Source organism: Montipora foliosa, chromosome 3, assembly GCF_036669935.1.
Source record: "Montipora foliosa isolate CH-2021 chromosome 3, ASM3666993v2, whole genome shotgun sequence".
NCBI lineage: Eukaryota > Metazoa > Cnidaria > Anthozoa > Scleractinia > Acroporidae > Montipora > Montipora foliosa.
This window is the reverse complement of record NC_090871.1, coordinates 1,642,330-1,663,315: the sequence shown is the minus strand read 5'-3', so window position 1 is coordinate 1,663,315 and position 20,986 is coordinate 1,642,330. Positions and strand designations below refer to the sequence as shown.

The following is a 20,986-nucleotide window of genomic DNA, read 5'->3' as shown; positions in this document are numbered from 1 at the left end:
TTTTGTTTTCATTTTTTTTTATTATCTTATGCTCTTCGATTTTTCTGGCCTGCACTCAATGAACAAGCGCTAAAAGGGCTGGGAAAGAGGGAGACAGAGCGAAAGGTTCGAAATGGAAGGAAATTGGGTGAGGGAGGGGAAAGGCTCCCTTTTTTCTTTCTTGCTGAACTTGCAAACCAAAAGTGCTGGGACGGTGAAGCTAGCTGACCTTGAAACTGAGAGGAGCTGTGTTTGCCATGTGCGTTTCATCTGCTTCAATCAGTGTATTCGTCACATTACGTTAGACTACTGTAATCACATATGAGTCTATTATATGGTTTGCCGGCCGTACTAATTAATACTGTTGCGAGACTGGTATGTCGCTCGCCACGCCAATGTCAAGCCACGCCTCTGTTGTGCGAGCTTCCTTGACTACCGGTCAGGCAGCGGATTGACTTTTTATGTTTTACTTTTCGAGTTTTAAGCCATCCACGTAATTGCCCTGGTCCACAGTCACCCAAAAGTTAATTTATTGCCGCGCGCTTATAACTTGAGATTATCATCTAATGGTCTGTTACTTGCATCTTTTCGCACCAGAGTTACCTTGGGCGATAGATCCCTTAAAGTGATGGGATTTTTTCCCAGATACATTAAAAAGGACGAATGATTTATATACACCTGATGGGATTTTTCCCTGGATTATACTTTTGCAGTGTATCCTGCATCACAAGCAACACAATCTTGGGCTTCCATTCCTTTCTGGGCCATTACCCCTCCTTTGGCTTCCTAATCCCCCTTTCGAACCCTCAACTTGTTTTGTGTGATTTGGTTGGCTTATAGAATGAGGTAAAACCATTGGAATGACATCATTTTCTATTGGTACCAATGGTACGATTGGTACCAACGGACCATCGGAATTGACGAATCGTATTCGTTTGTGTATATTGGACATGACTGGAGGCATTTCGTAGTAGTATTTTATTGTATTTGGCATTTTCCTTGTCATACTGATTCCCAGACCGACTCTTTCTCATGTCTCGCGCCCAGGCCATGTGTACAGTTTGGGTCTTATTTGAATTCTTTCGTCGTAAGCAAGGCTGACGTTTACTGGAGACTTGTTTAGAGAGAAGGGAATTTTTGCCATCTTTTTCTTGCATGTAAGTAACCACATATCCTTTTTTTTTTCTTTATTTTTAACTACAATTTAGCTTCAGAAATCATATTATACACCTGGTAAATGTGTTTTTGGTAGGTGTTATTTCCATTTTTGCTTAATTCGATTTGCAGTTTTGGTCGCGTCAGTCTGTCCCTGGTTTTGGTGTTGGTTTTTCTCCTAGGTAGCCGTTTGTTGTTCTTTTCTTTTTTCTTTCTTGACTCAGCACGAGGGGGTCGGGTAGAGGTCCGGCGCTGGACTAGAAACCCCCTTGCTCGATTGCGCTCTACCCCTGAAGATTTGCAGCCATTTACGACCCTAATGGTGTCGCAGTCAGCTTATGCGCCGATCAAATCGAAACTTGTTCAACATATTTCCTCCCCCCTCCCTGGGAAAACCACGGGCATTTGACTATCTTCTGTGCCCGGGGAGTGGGGAATTCGACCTGTGCCTGCGTGGGAAAAATTGAACCGGAAGTGTCAGGTTTCAAATGATTTTTTTTTTTTTCGGGCGCCGAAGTTGCTAACACCTATAAAACACATGTTTGGACGAGAAGGAGAGTTCAAAGGAAGAGAAACAACATTTGTGAGCGATTGGATAGGATAGGATAGAATAACTTTATTTAGACACGGTAAACTCATCAGAATTATTGAAAATTATACAACGACTAGAACTACATTATTCTAAAATTACGCTAAATAAAAAATATATATATATAACTATGATATTAAGGTGATTCCTAGTATTGCACTGCGCATCCTGTTCTGCGCATAACACAATGCAGGCCACGTTCTTATTCAGACATGGCTAAGAGGCGTTATGGTCAAATTTCACGGCTCATAATTGTTTTCTTTGTCTCAGAAATCTCAACGGATATTTCTAAACAAAACAATGTTTGAATTTAACTATGAAGACTTGTAGCCATGTGTGAATATTGATATATGGAACGTGCCCAAACATATGGGAAAGCTTGCTAGAAAGAAGAATGGCAGTGTTCAGAGCACAGCAGTAAGTAGTCATGTTCCGGGACTCCCTCTTACCCCGCCCTGAAAATGGGCCTGGAACCCAGGCGGGAAAAGAGAGAGTCCTGTATTACTTCCAGGCGCATGCTCGGAATGACGCCATTTTTTCCCCCAAAACTGGGGGAAAAACCATATTTGGAAAAAAGATTCCTTATTTGGGCATAGTTTATTCTGAGTACTTTTACACTGGATACATAGGGGTAATGTGAAAGGAAATTATAACGCCCTATTCACCCTATTCATGCAGTCGTTAGCGGTAATGATGGTTTTGTTAAACCTGCAACAGGATTTGGCAAGTCTGTTTGCTACATGGCTGTTCCTTTAATATGTTTGCAATTTTCTTCGATCCGAATCCGATGTTAATTGTAAATCAGTCCTTCTTATCGTGAGTCCCAATCGTGGAAGATCAGATGGATGACATATGAAAGTATGGAATTTCCCGCCTGAAACCCAACTGATTCAAATTTTGATTTAATTGCTCTTCCGAGACTCCTTGAAACTTACAAATATATTGTATGTAGGTCGTGGATGTGAATCGCTCAACGAAGACTAATAAATCTCCTGCAGGAACTCTTATTTATTGTTCATTACTTCTGTCGATCTAGTTATGTGATACAAGGAAAGGTTACGTTTATACAAACGTTGGCCCGAAGGTCGTGGGTTCAATTCCCACCCGGGTCAGAGTTTTTCTCTGTCCTTGTGTGGGCCCATTTCCATCAGTAGGGCTAACGCTCACGTGGTTCATCTGGGATAGAAATCTAGCACTTCACATTACACTCTATTCAGTTAACTCTAGTTATTTGATAATTGCACTGATCCAGTGAACATATATTTGAGTTGCACAGTAATTATTGAAACTGTGATTGTTTCAGGATTTTAGGCCTACCAATTTTTTTCAATTTTGGGGACAAATTGTTTGGATACCCAATACAAAACAGTCAAGTAAAAATGTCGTAAATACTCTCAGTTTTATCAGGAATAATACACAAACACCGGTGACAAACAGAGTATTTATTTTTTTTTTGAGTAATTAGAGTAGAATAATTTATTCAGCCTATTAATTTTTCCTTAGAAAAATTTTTCAAAGCACTTGTCGCATTAAATCTTTCTTTCCTCACAAGGACAGACTTAGGGCCGTGGCCAAATGGCTAAGGTTTTATGTTGAGCTGCCTGTTGAGACTGCAATGATTTTTATGTCGGAAAAACTAAAAGACGATTGCATGACAGAAAAAACTGAGCATTATTCCTGATGAAGTTAGATAAAAAGTTAAGCGAAATTGAATCACAACCTGGACTATTTGTTTCTTTGCATACCAGTTTGTGTTGATAACGCAATGATGAAGCAATAATGTTCCTATTACATTTATACATATATATATGCAAAGTCAAACATGGATTATTCGGACGTTAATTGTCACGATTGCTTTTTCTGGTCAAAATTTGTTCGTAAATATTAATTAATAAGAATGAAAAATGCTTCTTAAAAGCGTGTGTCACCTTGCTTTTATTGTTGCTACTTAAAAGCACTTTCCTTCTGAAACACATTGTTAGAGGTAAAGTACCGCAGATATTATAAAATTCTGACTCCGAGCTGTTATGGCGCTTAGTGAAATCCTATGCTATATTTACTAGTTCAGCCTGTGCATCGATTTATTGCGATCTTCTCTCAGTCGTTACATTTATTGGGCAATAATTTCCCAACATCACTGCGATCGGGGTTTCTTCTCCTCGTTTGGTCACGACGAGGCATAATTTAGATGTTCTCTTTCCTGACACTGCGAATCACACATTAATTTTCATATACGATTTTTTGTCGGAGTTTCAAGGTTCCCTTTATTTACATATCCAGCCTGGCATCCAACGCAATATGCTTGGCTCATCCCGAGCATGCGCCTGCAAGTAATACAGGACTCTCTCTTTTCCCGCCAGGGTTCCAGGCCCATTTTCAAGGCGGGGTAAGAGGGAGTCCCGGAACAGGACTAAGCAGTAAAGAGCAAAACAACAAACTTTTTAGACTCTCGCAAAAAAAAGTCGAGTGATTGCCTTGATGATGCTAAAGTGTCATTTCAGTCTGAGAGTGAAAGTGAGCCCGCGCTATCGGGGAGACGTGTTGTTGAGGGATTGAGCTTGGTTTGCTTTTTTAATTCTGTTTTCTCCTAAAAGAGGTTGGTGACCTGTCTTTTTTTTGGCATAATTTTATCCTCTTACTCCACCTCTTTGTGCTGTGAATTAACATTAAAATTCATTAACATTAAATTTTATCTCAAACAATACACCTGCTACATTTAAAATTTTAAAAGAATATGTTTATTGGTGAAAAAGAGCAGAGAGGTCATTAACCCTCTCATAATATACTCAAGAAAATCAATTGATTCTTCAGACTCTTAATAGCCCACTTTCGGTATATTAAAATTTAGTCCCAAACAAAAGGCATCATCTCAAAGCTCTGGGGAATTAACTCATTTATTCCCCAGAGCCTCGACATGGTGTCTTTTGTTTCGGACTGAATTTTAATAACAAAATTGGTCTATTACGTTGATGTGTCAACCACGTGAGCAAGACATTTTTGATAAAAATGACATGCAAAATCTACATTAATAACTCAAACAGGAGCAAACAAATCTGCATGAAAGTTTTTGATGGCTTGATGAACTTATTCGTACTTGAACACAATAATATAAATGAAGCTTTCATTTAGAATCACGTTACTGGATATGATTAACATTCTAGTTCGCTTCCCGCTAAAACGAATATAAAACAAGTCGTCAAATAAGCAACCACTGTTGGGGTTTGCCAACAAGAGCTGTGTGCAACTCCATCTTTATTATCATGTCTTTACAAGCAAAATAATGAATATTGCAACAAGAAAACGGGAAATAAACTGAATATTTACAAACTACACTAAACGATGCTACAGTAGTACAACAGTGCTTGTGATACTCATATGAAAATAATAACAGCATCTTTAAAAGACCGGTTTGAGGCTGGTGTTCCTCAAATCGGTCTTTTAAAGAACGTTTCGTCGATATTAGGGCGATTTGAGACCAGAAACTGAATTTATTTCAGATACTTCCTGGTTCAATCTGCTGGCGCACTTGTAAAAGCGGCTAACTGGTTTGCCTCGCGCCCGCTGGGATTCTTATCCGTTGTATATAATCAATACCCGGAAATATTAGCTACTAGCTACTCTAAAGTTACTATTATTAGTTTTCCTTACATTATGAAAAGGGAAAGGCGATTGCATAGCCAATTTACACATCTCTATGTACAACTTTACACACAACTAAAATTAATAAAAGTAAGACTTACTAGACGGAAGAACGATTCCGCTAAAACTAAGAAAACGCTTACAATTTGACCTTATTTACTCATTACTTCCACTCCCGGTGATTCTTAGGCAAGTGAGTTAAATTGACGGAGTCTTACGCCACCTACAGCCTCTAAATCTTCCACACTACCGTGGTTGCTCCTCCTTAGGCAAAGGCAAATGGCGGACAAGATACGCCAATAGCGTTGTTGATAATTTTTGTTGCTTAGCCCGTAAATAAATGGATTGACACAAGTGGTCAAAAAAGCCAGAAATGATGTGAATTTATGTAACGGTTGACCAAGTTTCGTTTTCCCCGTGAAAGAAAGGAGAAAGACGATTTGGTTGGGAAGGTACAAGGCGATCAAAGTACAACTGGCAGCTGTTACCATTCGAGTCAACTTTGCCTTCAGTTTAGCTTTGCTCTCCGCAGACGCAGTTGGAGAATGGATGGTCTTCAGAGTCATGTGGATATACAGGCCAATTATGGCAAGGCATGGTATCACCACCTTAAAGACCATTTCACCAGCGTACCAGGCAATATTAAACGCGGATCCCCTGGAATAATCTCTTAAACAGATTTTATCCCCAGATGGATTAAAGGAAGAATTTATCACACCTCTAAGCTTGAGAAGTAGCGACCACACCCATGACAGTGTAATGTAGCCTACGACCTTTTTACGGCTGAATGTGTGATTGTATTGGTGAGGTCTTACAACTGCAAACCATCGCTCTGCCGTCAACACCAAGGTTATGTAAACTGAGAAATATATGAGATGGAATACGAGTATTTTGTTGTGTATGAAGCGACAGAAGATTTCCCCCGGGATTGGATTCTGTGGATAAGGAAACGCATTTCCAAGGACATAAAATGGACTTATAATAATGTTGACTGCTGTCAGCACATCAGATATCGCCAGAAACATTATTAACACGTTATATGACTTCTTTAGCAACTGCCTCTCCATCACGAACATCACAATGGTCAAAGTGTTTCCAAAAATCGCCGTCACACAAATGATGCCGTAGCTGATTTGTGTTAAACGATCCATTTTGCCTCCCGATTTCTGTATAATGCTTGAGTTGCTGCGCTTGAAAACCGTTTTGTTCATAGACCAGTCATTTTCTTTGTCACTGAAATTAACAATGAAAGCAAATCAAGTCAAATATTGGTTTTTGAGAAGAGGGGAAACCGGAGTACCCGAAGAATACCTCTCGGTTATATATTGGGACATCTGACCTTCATTCAGTACAAATGCTGAAACGACAGAAACAGTTTAGTGTCGCTTAGTTGTCGTCCAAAATATTAGCAAAAGATGTATTAAACAGCTCTCTAACACGGTGTATATTGCGATATTAAAATTGGTCGTGTTTAGATTGTAAAAGCTCGTTCAAGTTACATTCACTAGGCAAATAATCGAGGAGCGTTGATCTGTGCTGCACGAAGTTTTTTCTCAAATTTGAGATTGCATTATTTCGGGTTGCAGGTTTTCAGAGAACCGAATCAAATACACTAAAATCGAAAGTACGTGAATCGAAATCCAGTTTAAAACAAGAAACCGTTAAATTTACTTCATATGCTCTTGGCTCTTACTGTGCTTTTTTGATGTATAACTATTTTAAACCGCACACGACACCTACCGTCAATTCCGTAAGAGACGGCCGTTGTCTCTCTTTCAGTTCTGCTGTGGTCTCATAAATGATTATAAACGAAAGTGATTTAAGAGAATCTCAGAACAGCTGTATCCGACAGCAAATATATTCTTTTGTAAATCTAAGTAATATAAGACACGGTACGATGCGGTTTTCATTTTAAGGAACTCAACTTAAAAGTAAATATATTGCTTAAGAAACAATAAAGCTGTTATGCTTGTTGATAAGATGGATGTGTTAGGCGGAAATTGCTAGAGGATAAACTTTAAGATCGAATCATTTGTTTATCATGGCTATGATAAACTCGGCAAATAAAAAATTCATCGTGGCCAGTGAAATGGTTCCTCTTTTATGGCTTTGGAAAAGAAAATTGAAGAATCTCATCATCCTCTTCCATTACTTGCCACAAATAAACTATTACAAGAGTATTTCTAAGTTAGGAGGGGTTACGTTCATGCAAACGTTGGCCGTGTGGCTATTTTCTACCCAAATAAACCATGCGAGCGTGGGCCCACTCAAGGAAAGAGAAACAATCTGACCAGGGTGGGAAATAAACCCACGATCTTCGGGTCAGATCAACGCCGCCCCACCGACTGAGCCACAAGGTCAGACGGGAGCAGATCGTGGGAATTTAAGATGTCAAGCCTTCTCCCGTCTGACCTTGTGGCCCAGTCGGTGGAGCGGCGATGATCTGACCCAAAGGTCGTTGGTTCAATTCCCATCCTGGTCAGACTTTTTCTCTGTCCTTGCATTTAGTGGGCCCATTTCCACTAGTAGGGCTGACGCTCACATGGTTTATATGGGTAGAAAATAGCACTTTACACCACCCTCTTATAGTTAATTCTGTTGAAATATAAGTGCCACGCGGCCAACGTTTGCATAAACGTAACCCCTCCTAACTTAAAAATTCTCTTGTAATAGTTTATTTGTGGCAAGTAATGGAAGAGGATGATGAGATTCTTCAATTTTCCTTTCCAAAGCCATATTCACGGCTGACGCTCACATGGTTTACATGGGAAGAAAATAGCACTTCGCACCACCCTTTCATTGTCATACTGACACACATGCTATGCTCTTTGAACTCCTAAGATAATAACAAACAACCCACCTTTAGTAATATTAATCCCCACAAACGATAAAACTGAACCTATAAGCTCAATTGTCCCAGTATTTTGTTTCGACACAATGGAAAGGAAAAACACCAAGATGATAATGAAAGAACTCAGTACGATGCCAAGCAGATACTACAAATTCGAACACATTATCACCTAGCTCATTCATATAGTTCACATTTAGCTTTTGAAGTGCTATTGCTCTCATTGCACTAAGAAAAAGCGAAATTTTATTTTCATAACCGGGTTTTCAAAACATTTTTTCAGCTTTTTTTCATTTATTTTACATCACTTTAATCAGGAAAAACCTATCACCAATTCATACATATGCGATTTAAAATAGGCTTTTCAGTTCAAGTTACTGATTAAAGTGATGTAATAAAGGTAGTATTTGCTTGGCTTCGATAAAGGAAATTTTAGGAACGTAATATATACATGTATTTTTCTTACAGTCTTACGTTATTCGAATTTTTTCTTTCTTCTTTAAAAGCAAAACAAAAGTACTGGAACAATGAAGCGTAATGTTTTAAATTTTAGGGATCTTGAAACTGAGAGAGGGTGGGTTTGCATTATGCATTTTTAGTTGTTTTCGAAGAGTCAAAGAAAAGAGGCAGATTAACATAGAATGCCTGAGTTCTGATTAAAACAGGATTTCAGGAAGATTACTCATAAGCATTGTTTTCTTAAAAGCAGGTGTTGATGTGACACTATTACTACTACTATTACCACTACAAGAAGGCGTACGTTCTCCCCGCTACGCTCAGACGAACGTAAATTATTTTCCTCTTTAAAAAACATAAACAACTAAATACAACAACTTGATGGTTGGATGCTCAGGCAGTCCAACAACTGACGTTTATTCAAGAGTCACATCACCGATCATAACAACACAAATAAACTGAATAAATGCTAATTTACAAGCGAAGCTGACTAGTTACTTGTAAACCCTTAGAAACATCTTCGAGAATAAACATATCTTTCGCAGTATCGGACTTCCACCGTTCGTGAAGCTTTGAGTCCCCTTTCTGAAAGATTAGGATTATAACTAACGGCAGAGGTGGCTCCACCAGACCTTAAACTATGAAGACCGTAAAATTTATGATCCACCCCTATCTTTAAAGATTTCCCTACATCTGGTCAGGTATATGATAATTTAACTCCATATAACTTGTAAGAATTGCTGGTCTTAAATCTTACTGGACGAAAAAGAGCAACTGAACTGGAAAGTTCAATATTACACATGGAAATCTACCTTTCAAAAAGCGCAACCGGGCAATACTGGCTAGCTAACCTCTTAATCAGCTTAATATAAACATAATTACCTTCGAAATAAATGCTTTTTTTAGCCCTGCGAACAAGGACTCTAAGATGATCAGAAAAATTTCAAGATGCACGGGTGCGATGTTACTAAGTTCATTATAACGAAAAATCCAGCAAAGCCTAACGAGCAGATACAAGCAACGCGTCTGTCCTTAGTTAAGATTAGCAGAAGGACCAGCGAACTTATCAGTAATACTCTTAATAATCTCAGCAGATTTAGGCGCCTATCTAACACTAACTGGCTTTCACGCCTAGCAGCCTCCAACAAATTATGACAAATAGAACCATTCAACGGATTGGCACCGTCACTTAGGCCGAACGAGTGAAACCACTTAAGAGCTGCGTGAGTCATAACTAAAGAGGCATATGAGCTAGAACTCTTATAAACCTTAAAAGGATTCGCAACTATAAACGAAACAGGAAAAGGAGGCACCGGCGGAACAACGGAAAAATCACAAAATTCAATAAACTTCAAAATCTCTTAAATCTCTTCCTTGTAGAATCCGCTTTAGACTTCAGTAATGTCGAAATAAGCTCTCCTACAATATTGTATTTGCTTCAAGGAAATTGGCAAATCTGTAGAGGTGTACATCAGAAGTCAAGTCTCTTTGAGAAAAGAAGTAAACTTGTTACTGAGATAAACGGAATGTCTCTTCGCATGCTTTGTATTTAAAAAGGTGAGCAGTTGTTCTGAACATGATGATAATCAAGGAATATGTGTTGCATGGAGAGTTTTTAGAAGGCCATATCATTATAAATACTATGTGGTGTGTAAAAGGAACATCTTCAATATGCTGTGTACCGCATTTCCATGTAAAGTAGTTGACACTGTGTACTTTGATTAACGTAGCTTACACATGACAACGGGGGCTTTAATTATTATCGAGACCAGAATCGAGCGAAATAAGGGCGATCTTCCTTGCAATGGTACTGATGTTGGCATTTGAAGGCGTGACAACGGTTAGCGAAGGGAATAAAGCTAGAGAGGTGGGGTCGCTGACGTCTTGTAAGGTTCGGTTAATAATATATCGAGTGGTGCCGATGTGGAGCTGGTACCAACTCAAGAAGAATTTGCAGGATGATTAAATTAAAATGGACTTAATGTATGCAAATTGTAATTGAAAAGTGATTGTCAACGATTCACCGTGCGATTCACCAGATACTTTAATTCGATATGTAAGGGGGAAAGAGTTTTCCGGGCATAAGAACCATCCTATCCCGAGGTTGTAATCTAAACTAGTTTGTAAATGTGAAATCGAAAAAATCCCGTAACATTTCCTGCTATTGCGGCACGGTTCACCATGGTGAATCGTTTGTTTAAAGAAATGAACTGTTTATCTTTCAGCTCACCAACGGTTCACCATGGTGAACCGTTGAGATTCACGATTCGAAACCATGTCATCACAGACCAGTGATGGCAAAAGTCTAATTACGTTGTCATATTTTCAAGCCTATTCATTTCTTCCTTATAACAAGCATTAGAGGGGCAGAATTTGGAAAGCATTCATTGATTTATTTCACCATTGTGCATACATAAATTAACTTAATTAATGAGGGTAAACAGTGGTATGGTCAAAAGTCGGGTATGACAAACTGAATGGACTCGTTTTGCACTTTAACAAGGAAATTACAGACTTGTCGTTTTTTGGTTAATTAATAACAGGTGTTGTTTTCATTAGCTTTATATTTTCAGGGTTTCAGCCTGAGTTTTTCAAAAGCAGAGCACCAACCATTGCCGATGAAGTGTTCTTTTGCTGCAACTGATTTAGTCAGTCCTATCGCAGAAAGAAACGTCTTCAGGGGCCGTAATATATTTGCATAGCTATTCTGACTCCTTGGTATATAAAATATGTCAATCAACGCTGACCGTTGCACTTGATAATCATGTCAGTCCGTCTGGGAATAGAGCCTATTAAAGTGTTCAGAGGACAAAATGTACTTATCACACGAGTTTGGAACTGTTGGAATATTGCACGGCGTATATTGCATCGCACGGCTTCATACCAACGCACACCAATACTCAGACAATTGTAGCCTACCAAAAATATTACGATGCTGGTTAACTTTGACAAGGAGTTGACATTTCGGTTGATTCTACAGGGGCATAAACGTAACGTAAGAACCGTGCGTGTCTGGTCTTCTCGATACAGAGGTGAGAGATGATTTCATGCAGAGTGGAACGCCTAAATTGCTCTGTTGTAAACATGGCGGTTTACAGCACCAGTGAAGTCGTCTCTCTGGCCTTTCTGTGGACGAATTCCAGGACCTACCGATACAATTTGAGCAAGTTTTGAAAGCTAAAAACTTCAATCGATGCTGTATTTTGCCTGTAGGACTGGGTGGCTCTACACACATAAGAAAATCTATGAAATGAGAATCGGGGGTCTTCCCTTGTCATGGAACGGCCGAATTACCCAGAATTCCTTTTGGGCATGAAGGAGGCAAGCGGAGACTGGTCCTCATCAAATCAGGAAAAAGTAGCGAGAAGAAGATTTCTGGGCGGATATTAAGGTGTAGCCGAGGTGCGTGCTGTTAACGTAGACTTTCTTTCATAGGAAATTCGGCCTGGCCTTTAGTAATTTCTTGTCAAAGAAACGGTATAATGTAAATAAGAGAGTAACGAGATTTATATTTGCGATTATCTGTCTTCTTACGTACCACTTAAGTCAAACTCTACATCTCTATGCAATAAGCGCATTCAAAATTTCCTCATATTATTGTATAAAAGTAGTTAAAGAAAGAAAAGGCTTGTCCATAGGAAAAATACGTTTTCTCTCCCGTTCTCTTCTTATGCATGATCTTCGTGGAACTGACATTCTGTTCCTCAATAAACCTAGAACAACCAGTTATGGTCTTAGTTCTTTTTCTTACGTATTAATTAAGTACGTTGCGAAATGCGCTACCTGATTTTTCCCGTACCACTGAGTTTACTGGTTTTAAACTAATCCAGGGCCGGATTTTGTACAGCGGCTTTTCGTTTTGATTAATATCTCTTTAAATATTATTTAATATTTAGTTATGTATCTGTATATATTATGTATGTTAGCTGTAATGTCTCGAAGATATTATTAAGAAATTCGAGATGAAATAAAGTTTTATGCATACATGTATGTTACCTTCGGCATGGCGCATGCGTGCACTTTGTAATCTGCGACTCCAGTGCTTACCATATGACAGATAAAATGACTTTTCTCTTGAATATATAAGCCATCGAAATCTTACGTTAAATTGTAATGACAAGGGAGGTTTGGAGCTGTGAGTAGACGTGGGATTTGTCTCATATGGTTTAGGGGCCGACATATCCCTCCCTCAATGCCGTACCGGGAGGCGAGGTCGGTAGCAGAAAGCAGCGAAGGGCCAACTACGTCCAAAAGCGATCGCACGGGCCGAAATCCCGGGATGACTCGTTTGGTACGACGCTCCAGCGCCACGTCTGGAGGTACTGAATATTTTGGTCGTCTCGTCTTCAAACATTCCGTCAGCGCAAGCGTGCGTAAATGTTCAGCCTCTCCGATACCTACAATACTAGATATATTTAGATGGAACACTTAGCGAATGGTCAGAATCATCGTGTTACAAGATCGTAGCTTATACCACATCCCCCTTCCCCCAATTCAATGTTGTGTGAGAATTTTTCGGGCGACTACTAGTAGTTGTGGAAATCAACATTGGAGGAAGAGGGAAACGGGGATGGGTGTTCCAACAAATGTGACGAGTATTGTATTTGCTTCAAGGAAATTGGCAAATCTGTAGAAGTGTACATCAGAAGTCAAGTCTCTGAGAAAAGAAGTAAACTTGTTACTGAGATAAACGGAATGTCTCTTCGCATGCTTTGTATTTAAAAAGGTGAGCAGTTGTTCTGAACATGATGATAATCAAGGAATATGTGTTGCATGGAGAGTTTTTAGAAGGCCATATCATTATAAATACTATGTGGTGTGTAAAAGGAACATCTTCAATATGCTGTGTACCGCATTTCCATGTAAAGTAGTTGACACTGTGTACTTTGATTAACGTAGCTTACACATGACATCGGGGGCTTTAATTATTATCGAGGCCAGAATCGAGCGAAATAAGGGCGATCTTCCTTGCAATGGTACTGATGTTGGCATTTGAAGGCGTGACAACGGTTAGCGAAGGGAATAAAGCTAGAGAGGTGGGGTCGCTGACGTCTTGTAAGGTTCGGTTAATAATATATCGAGTGGTGCCGATGTGGAGCTGGTACCAACTCAAGAAGAATTTGCAGGATGATTAAATTAAAATGGACTTAATGTATGCAAATTGTAATTGAAAAGTGCTTGTCAACGAATCACCGTGCGATTCACCAGATACTTTAATTCGATATGTAAGGGGGAAAGAGTTTTCCGGGCATAAGAACCATCCTATCCCGAGGTTGTAATCTAAACTAGTTTGTAAATGTGAAATCGAAAAAATCCCGTAACATTTCCTGCTATTGCGGCACGGTTCACCATGGTGAATCGTTTGTTTAAAGAAATGAACTGTTTATCTTTCAGCTCACCAACGGTTCACCATGGTGAACCGTTGAGATTCACGATTCGAAACCATGTCATCACAGACCAGTGATGGCAAAAGTCTAATTACGTTGTCATATTTTCAAGCCTATTCATTTCTTCCTTATAACAAGCATTAGAGGGGCAGAATTTGGAAAGCATTCATTGATTTATTTCACCATTGTGCATACATAAATTAACTTAATTAATGAGGGTAAACAGTGGTATGGTCAAAAGTCGGGTATGACAAACTGAATGGACTCGTTTTGCACTTTAACAAGGAAATTACAGACTTGTCGTTTTTTGGTTAATTAATAACAGGTGTTGTTTTCATTAGCTTTATATTTTCAGGGTTTCAGCCTGAGTTTTTCAAAAGCAGAGCACCAACCATTGCCGATGAAGTGTTCTTTTGCTGCAACTGATTTAGTCAGTCCTATCGCAGAAAGAAACGTCTTCAGGGGCCGTAATATATTTGCATAGCTATTCTGACTCCTTGGTATATAAAATATGTCAATCAACGCTGACCGTTGCACTTGATAATCATGTCAGTCCGTCTGGGAATAGAGCCTATTAAAGTGTTCAGAGGACAAAATGTACTTATCACACGAGTTTGGAACTGTTGGAATATTGCACGGCGTATATTGCATCGCACGGCTTCATACCAACGCACACCAATACTCAGACAATTGTAGCCTACCAAAAATATTACGATGCTGGTTAACTTTGACAAGGAGTTGACATTTCGGTTGATTCTACAGGGGCATAAACGTAACGTAAGAACCGTGCGTGTCTGGTCTTCTCGATACAGAGGTGAGAGATGATTTCATGCAGAGTGGAACGCCTAAATTGCTCTGTTGTAAACATGGCGGTTTACAGCACCAGTGAAGTCGTCTCTCTGGCCTTTCTGTGGACGAATTCCAGGACCTACCGATACAATTTGAGCAAGTTTTGAAAGCTAAAAACTTCAATCGATGCTGTATTTTGCCTGTAGGACTGGGTGGCTCTACACACATAAGAAAATCTATGAAATGAGAATCGGGGGTCTTCCCTTGTCATGGAACGGCCGAATTACCCAGAATTCCTTTTGGGCATGAAGGAGGCAAGCGGAGACTGGTCCTCATCAAATCAGGAAAAAGTAGCGAGAAGAAGATTTCTGGGCGGATATTAAGGTGTAGCCGAGGTGCGTGCTGTTAACGTAGACTTTCTTTCATAGGAAATTCGGCCTGGCCTTTAGTAATTTCTTGTCAAAGAAACGGTATAATGTAAATAAGAGAGTAACGAGATTTATATTTGCGATTATCTGTCTTCTTACGTACCACTTAAGTCAAACTCTACATCTCTATGCAATAAGCGCATTCAAAATTTCCTCATATTATTGTATAAAAGTAGTTAAAGAAAGAAAAGGCTTGTCCATAGGAAAATACGTTTTCTCTCCCGTTCTCTTCTTATGCATGATCTTCGTGGAACTGACATTCTGTTCCTCAATAAACCTAGAACAACCAGTTATGGTCTTAGTTCTTTTTCTTACGTATTAATTAAGTACGTTGCGAAATGCGCTACCTGATTTTTCCCGTACCACTGAGTTTACTGGTTTTAAACTAATCCAGGGCCGGATTTTGTACAGCGGCTTTTCGTTTTGATTAATATCTCTTTAAATATTATTTAATATTTAGTTATGTATCTGTATATATTATGTATGTTAGCTGTAATGTCTCGAAGATATTATTAAGAAATTCGAGATGAAATAAAGTTTTATGCATACATGTATGTTACCTTCGGCATGGCGCATGCGTGCACTTTGTAATCTGCGACTCCAGTGCTTACCATATGACAGATAAAATGACTTTTCTCTTGAATATATAAGCCATCGAAATCTTACGTTAAATTGTAATGACAAGGGAGGTTTGGAGCTGTGAGTAGACGTGGGATTTGTCTCATATGGTTTAGGGGCCGACATATCCCTCCCTCAATGCCGTACCGGGAGGCGAGGTCGGTAGCAGAAAGCAGCGAAGGGCCAACTACGTCCAAAAGCGATCGCACGGGCCGAAATCCCGGGATGACTCGTTTGGTACGACGCTCCAGCGCCACGTCTGGAGGTACTGAATATTTTGGTCGTCTCGTCTTCAAACATTCCGTCAGCGCAAGCGTGCGTAAATGTTCAGCCTCTCCGATACCTACAATACTAGATATATTTAGATGGAACACTTAGCGAATGGTCAGAATCATCGTGTTACAAGATCGTAGCTTATACCACATCCCCCTTCCCCCAATTCAATGTTGTGTGAGAATTTTTCGGGCGACTACTAGTAGTTGTGGAAATCAACATTGGAGGAAGAGGGAAACGGGGATGGGTGTTCCAACAAATGTGACGAGTATTGTATTTGCTTCAAGGAAATTGGCAAATCTGTAGAAGTGTACATCAGAAGTCAAGTCTCTGAGAAAAGAAGTAAACTTGTTACTGAGATAAACGGAATGTCTCTTCGCATGCTTTGTATTTAAAAAGGTGAGCAGTTGTTCTGAACATGATGATAATCAAGGAATATGTGTTGCATGGAGAGTTTTTAGAAGGCCATATCATTATAAATACTATGTGGTGTGTAAAAGGAACATCTTCAATATGCTGTGTACCGCATTTCCATGTAAAGTAGTTGACACTGTGTACTTTGATTAACGTAGCTTACACATGACATCGGGGGCTTTAATTATTATCGAGGCCAGAATCGAGCGAAATAAGGGCGATCTTCCTTGCAATGGTACTGATGTTGGCATTTGAAGGCGTGACAACGGTTAGCGAAGGGAATAAAGCTAGAGAGGTGGGGTCGCTGACGTCTTGTAAGGTTCGGTTAATAATATATCGAGTGGTGCCGATGTGGAGCTGGTACCAACTCAAGAAGAATTTGCAGGATGATTAAATTAAAATGGACTTAATGTATGCAAATTGTAATTGAAAAGTGCTTGTCAACGAATCACCGTGCGATTCACCAGATACTTTAATTCGATATGTAAGGGGGAAAGAGTTTTCCGGGCATAAGAACCATCCTATCCCGAGGTGGTAATCTAAACTAGTTTGTAAATGTGAAATCGAAAAAATCCCGTAACATTTCCTGCTATTGCGGCACGGTTCACCATGGTGAATCGTTTGTTTAAAGAAATGAACTGTTTATCTTTCAGCTCACCAACGGTTCACCATGGTGAACCGTTGAGATTCACGATTCGAAACCATGTCATCACAGACCAGTGATGGCAAAAGTCTAATTACGTTGTCATATTTTCAAGCCTATTCATTTCTTCCTTATAACAAGCATTAGAGGGGCAGAATTTGGAAAGCATTCATTGATTTATTTCACCATTGTGCATACATAAATTAACTTAATTAATGAGGGTAAACAGTGGTATGGTCAAAAGTCGGGTATGACAAACTGAATGGACTCGTTTTGCACTTTAACAAGGAAATTACAGACTTGTCGTTTTTTGGTTAATTAATAACAGGTGTTGTTTTCATTAGCTTTATATTTTCAGGGTTTCAGCCTGAGTTTTTCAAAAGCAGAGCACCAACCATTGCCGATGAAGTGTTCTTTTGCTGCAACTGATTTAGTCAGTCCTATCGCAGAAAGAAACGTCTTCAGGGGCCGTAATATATTTGCATAGCTATTCTGACTCCTTGGTATATAAAATATGTCAATCAACGCTGACCGTTGCACTTGATAATCATGTCAGTCCGTCTGGGAATAGAGCCTATTAAAGTGTTCAGAGGACAAAATGTACTTATCACACGAGTTTGGAACTGTTGGAATATTGCACGGCGTATATTGCATCGCACGGCTTCATACCAACGCACACCAATACTCAGACAATTGTAGCCTACCAAAAATATTACGATGCTGGTTAACTTTGACAAGGAGTTGACATTTCGGTTGATTCTACAGGGGCATAAACGTAACGTAAGAACCGTGCGTGTCTGGTCTTCTCGATACAGAGGTGAGAGATGATTTCATGCAGAGTGGAACGCCTAAATTGCTCTGTTGTAAACATGGCGGTTTACAGCACCAGTGAAGTCGTCTCTCTGGCCTTTCTGTGGACGAATTCCAGGACCTACCGATACAATTTGAGCAAGTTTTGAAAGCTAAAAACTTCAATCGATGCTGTATTTTGCCTGTAGGACTGGGTGGCTCTACACACATAAGAAAATCTATGAAATGAGAATCGGGGGTCTTCCCTTGTCATGGAACGGCCGAATTACCCAGAATTCCTTTTGGGCATGAAGGAGGCAAGCGGAGACTGGTCCTCATCAAATCAGGAAAAAGTAGCGAGAAGAAGATTTCTGGGCGGATATTAAGGTGTAGCCGAGGTGCGTGCTGTTAACGTAGACTTTCTTTCATAGGAAATTCGGCCTGGCCTTTAGTAATTTCTTGTCAAAGAAACGGTATAATGTAAATAAGAGAGTAACGAGATTTATATTTGCGATTATCTGTCTTCTTACGTACCACTTAAGTCAAACTCTACATCTCTATGCAATAAGCGCATTCAAAATTTCCTCATATTATTGTATAAAAGTAGTTAAAGAAAGAAAAGGCTTGTCCATAGGAAAAATACGTTTTCTCTCCCGTTCTCTTCTTATGCATGATCTTCGTGGAACTGACATTCTGTTCCTCAATAAACCTAGAACAACCAGTTATGGTCTTAGTTCTTTTTCTTACGTATTAATTAAGTACGTTGCGAAATGCGCTACCTGATTTTTCCCGTACCACTGAGTTTACTGGTTTTAAACTAATCCAGGGCCGGATTTTGTACAGCGGCTTTTCGTTTTGATTAATATCTCTTTAAATATTATTTAATATTTAGTTATGTATCTGTATATATTATGTATGTTAGCTGTAATGTCTCGAAGATATTATTAAGAAATTCGAGATGAAATAAAGTTTTATGCATACATGTATGTTACCTTCGGCATGGCGCATGCGTGCACTTTGTAATCTGCGACTCCAGTGCTTACCATATGACAGATAAAATGACTTTTCTCTTGAATATATAAGCCATCGAAATCTTACGTTAAATTGTAATGACAAGGGAGGTTTGGAGCTGTGAGTAGACGTGGGATTTGTCTCATATGGTTTAGGGGCCGACATATCCCTCCCTCAATGCCGTACCGGGAGGCGAGGTCGGTAGCAGAAAGCAGCGAAGGGCCAACTACGTCCAAAAGCGATCGCACGGGCCGAAATCCCGGGATGACTCGTTTGGTACGACGCTCCAGCGCCACGTCTGGAGGTACTGAATATTTTGGTCGTCTCGTCTTCAAACATTCCGTCAGCGCAAGCGTGCGTAAATGTTCAGCCTCTCCGATACCTACAATACTAGATATATTTAGATGGAACACTTAGCGAATGGTCAGAATCATCGTGTTACAAGATCGTAGCTTATACCACATCCCCCTTCCCCCAATTCAATGTTGTGTGAGAATTTTTCGGGCGACTACTAGTAGTTGTGGAAATCAACATTGGAGGAAGAGGGAAACGGGGATGGGTGTTCCAACAAATGTGACGAGTATTGTATTTGCTTCAAGGAAATTGGCAAATCTGTAGAAGTGTACATCAGAAGTCAAGTCTCTGAGAAAAGAAGTAAACTTGTTACTAAGATAAACGGAATGTCTCTTCGCATGCTTTGTATTTAAAAAGGTGAGCAGTTGTTCTGAACATGATGATAATCAAGGAATATGTGTTGCATGGAGAGTTTTTAGAAGGCCATATCATTATAAATACTATGTGGTGTGTAAAAGGAACATCTTCAATATGCTGTGTACCGCATTTCCATGTAAAGTAGTTGACACTGTGTACTTTGATTAACGTAGCTTACACATGACATCGGGGGCTTTAATTATTATCGAGGCCAGAATCGAGCGAAATAAGGGCGATCTTCCTTGCAATGGTACTGATGTTGGCATTTGAAGGCGTGACAACGGTTAGCGAAGGGAATAAAGCTAGAGAGGTGGGGTCGCTGACGTCTTGTAAGGTTCGGTTAATAATATATCGAGTGGTGCCGATGTGGAGCTGGTACCAACTCAAGAAGAATTTGCAGGATGATTAAATTAAAATGGACTTAATGTATGCAAATTGTAATTGAAAAGTGCTTGTCAACGAATCACCGTGCGATTCACCAGATACTTTAATTCGATATGTAAGGGGGAAAGAGTTTTCCGGGCATAAGAACCATCCTATCCCGAGGTTGTAATCTAAACTAGTTTGTAAATGTGAAATCGAAAAAATCCCGTAACATTTCCTGCTATTGCGGCACGGTTCACCATGGTGAATCGTTTGTTTAAAGAAATGAACTGTTTATCTTTCAGCTCACCAACGGTTCACCATGGTGAACCGTTGAGATTCACGATTCGAAACCATGTCATCACAGACCAGTGATGGCAAAAGTCTAATTACGTTGTCATATTTTCAAGCCTATACATTTCTTCCTTATAACAAGCATTAGAGGGGCAGAATTTGGAAAGCATTCATTGATTTATTTCACCATTGTGCATACATAAATTAACTTAATTAATGAGGGTAAACAGTGGTATGGTCAAAAGTCGGGTATGACAAACTGAATGGACTCGTTTTGCACTTTAACAAGGAAATTACAGACTCGTTTTTCGTTAATTAATAACAGGTGTTGTTTTCATTAGCTTTATATTTTCAGGGTTTCAGCCTGAGTTTTTCAAAAGCAGAGCACCAACCATTTCCGATGAAGTGTTCTTTTGCTGCAACTGATTTAGTCAGTCCTATCGCAGAAAGAAACGTCTTCAGGGGCCGTAATATATTTGCATAGCTATTCTGACTCCTTGGTATATAAAATATGTCAATCAACGCTGACCGTTGCACTTGATAATCATGTCAGTCCGTCTGGGAATAGAGCCTATTAAAGTGTTCAGAAGACAAAATGTA

General features: G+C 39.6%; 1 protein-coding gene across 1 annotated transcript; it reads right to left on the bottom strand.

Annotated features, from left to right (window-relative positions):
* Positions 1-4,979: 4,979 nt before the first annotated feature.
* Positions 4,980-7,204, bottom strand: LOC137994387 (somatostatin receptor type 4-like). The gene is made up of 2 exons (XM_068839962.1): positions 7,103-7,204; positions 4,980-6,595 (listed from the first exon to the last, which is right to left on the bottom strand). Exon 2 carries the CDS (start codon positions 6,571-6,573, stop codon positions 5,548-5,550), a length of 1,026 nt encoding a protein of 341 aa, XP_068696063.1. The 5' UTR covers positions 6,574-6,595; positions 7,103-7,204; the 3' UTR covers positions 4,980-5,547.
* Between the last annotated feature and the right edge of the window lie 13,782 nt (positions 7,205-20,986).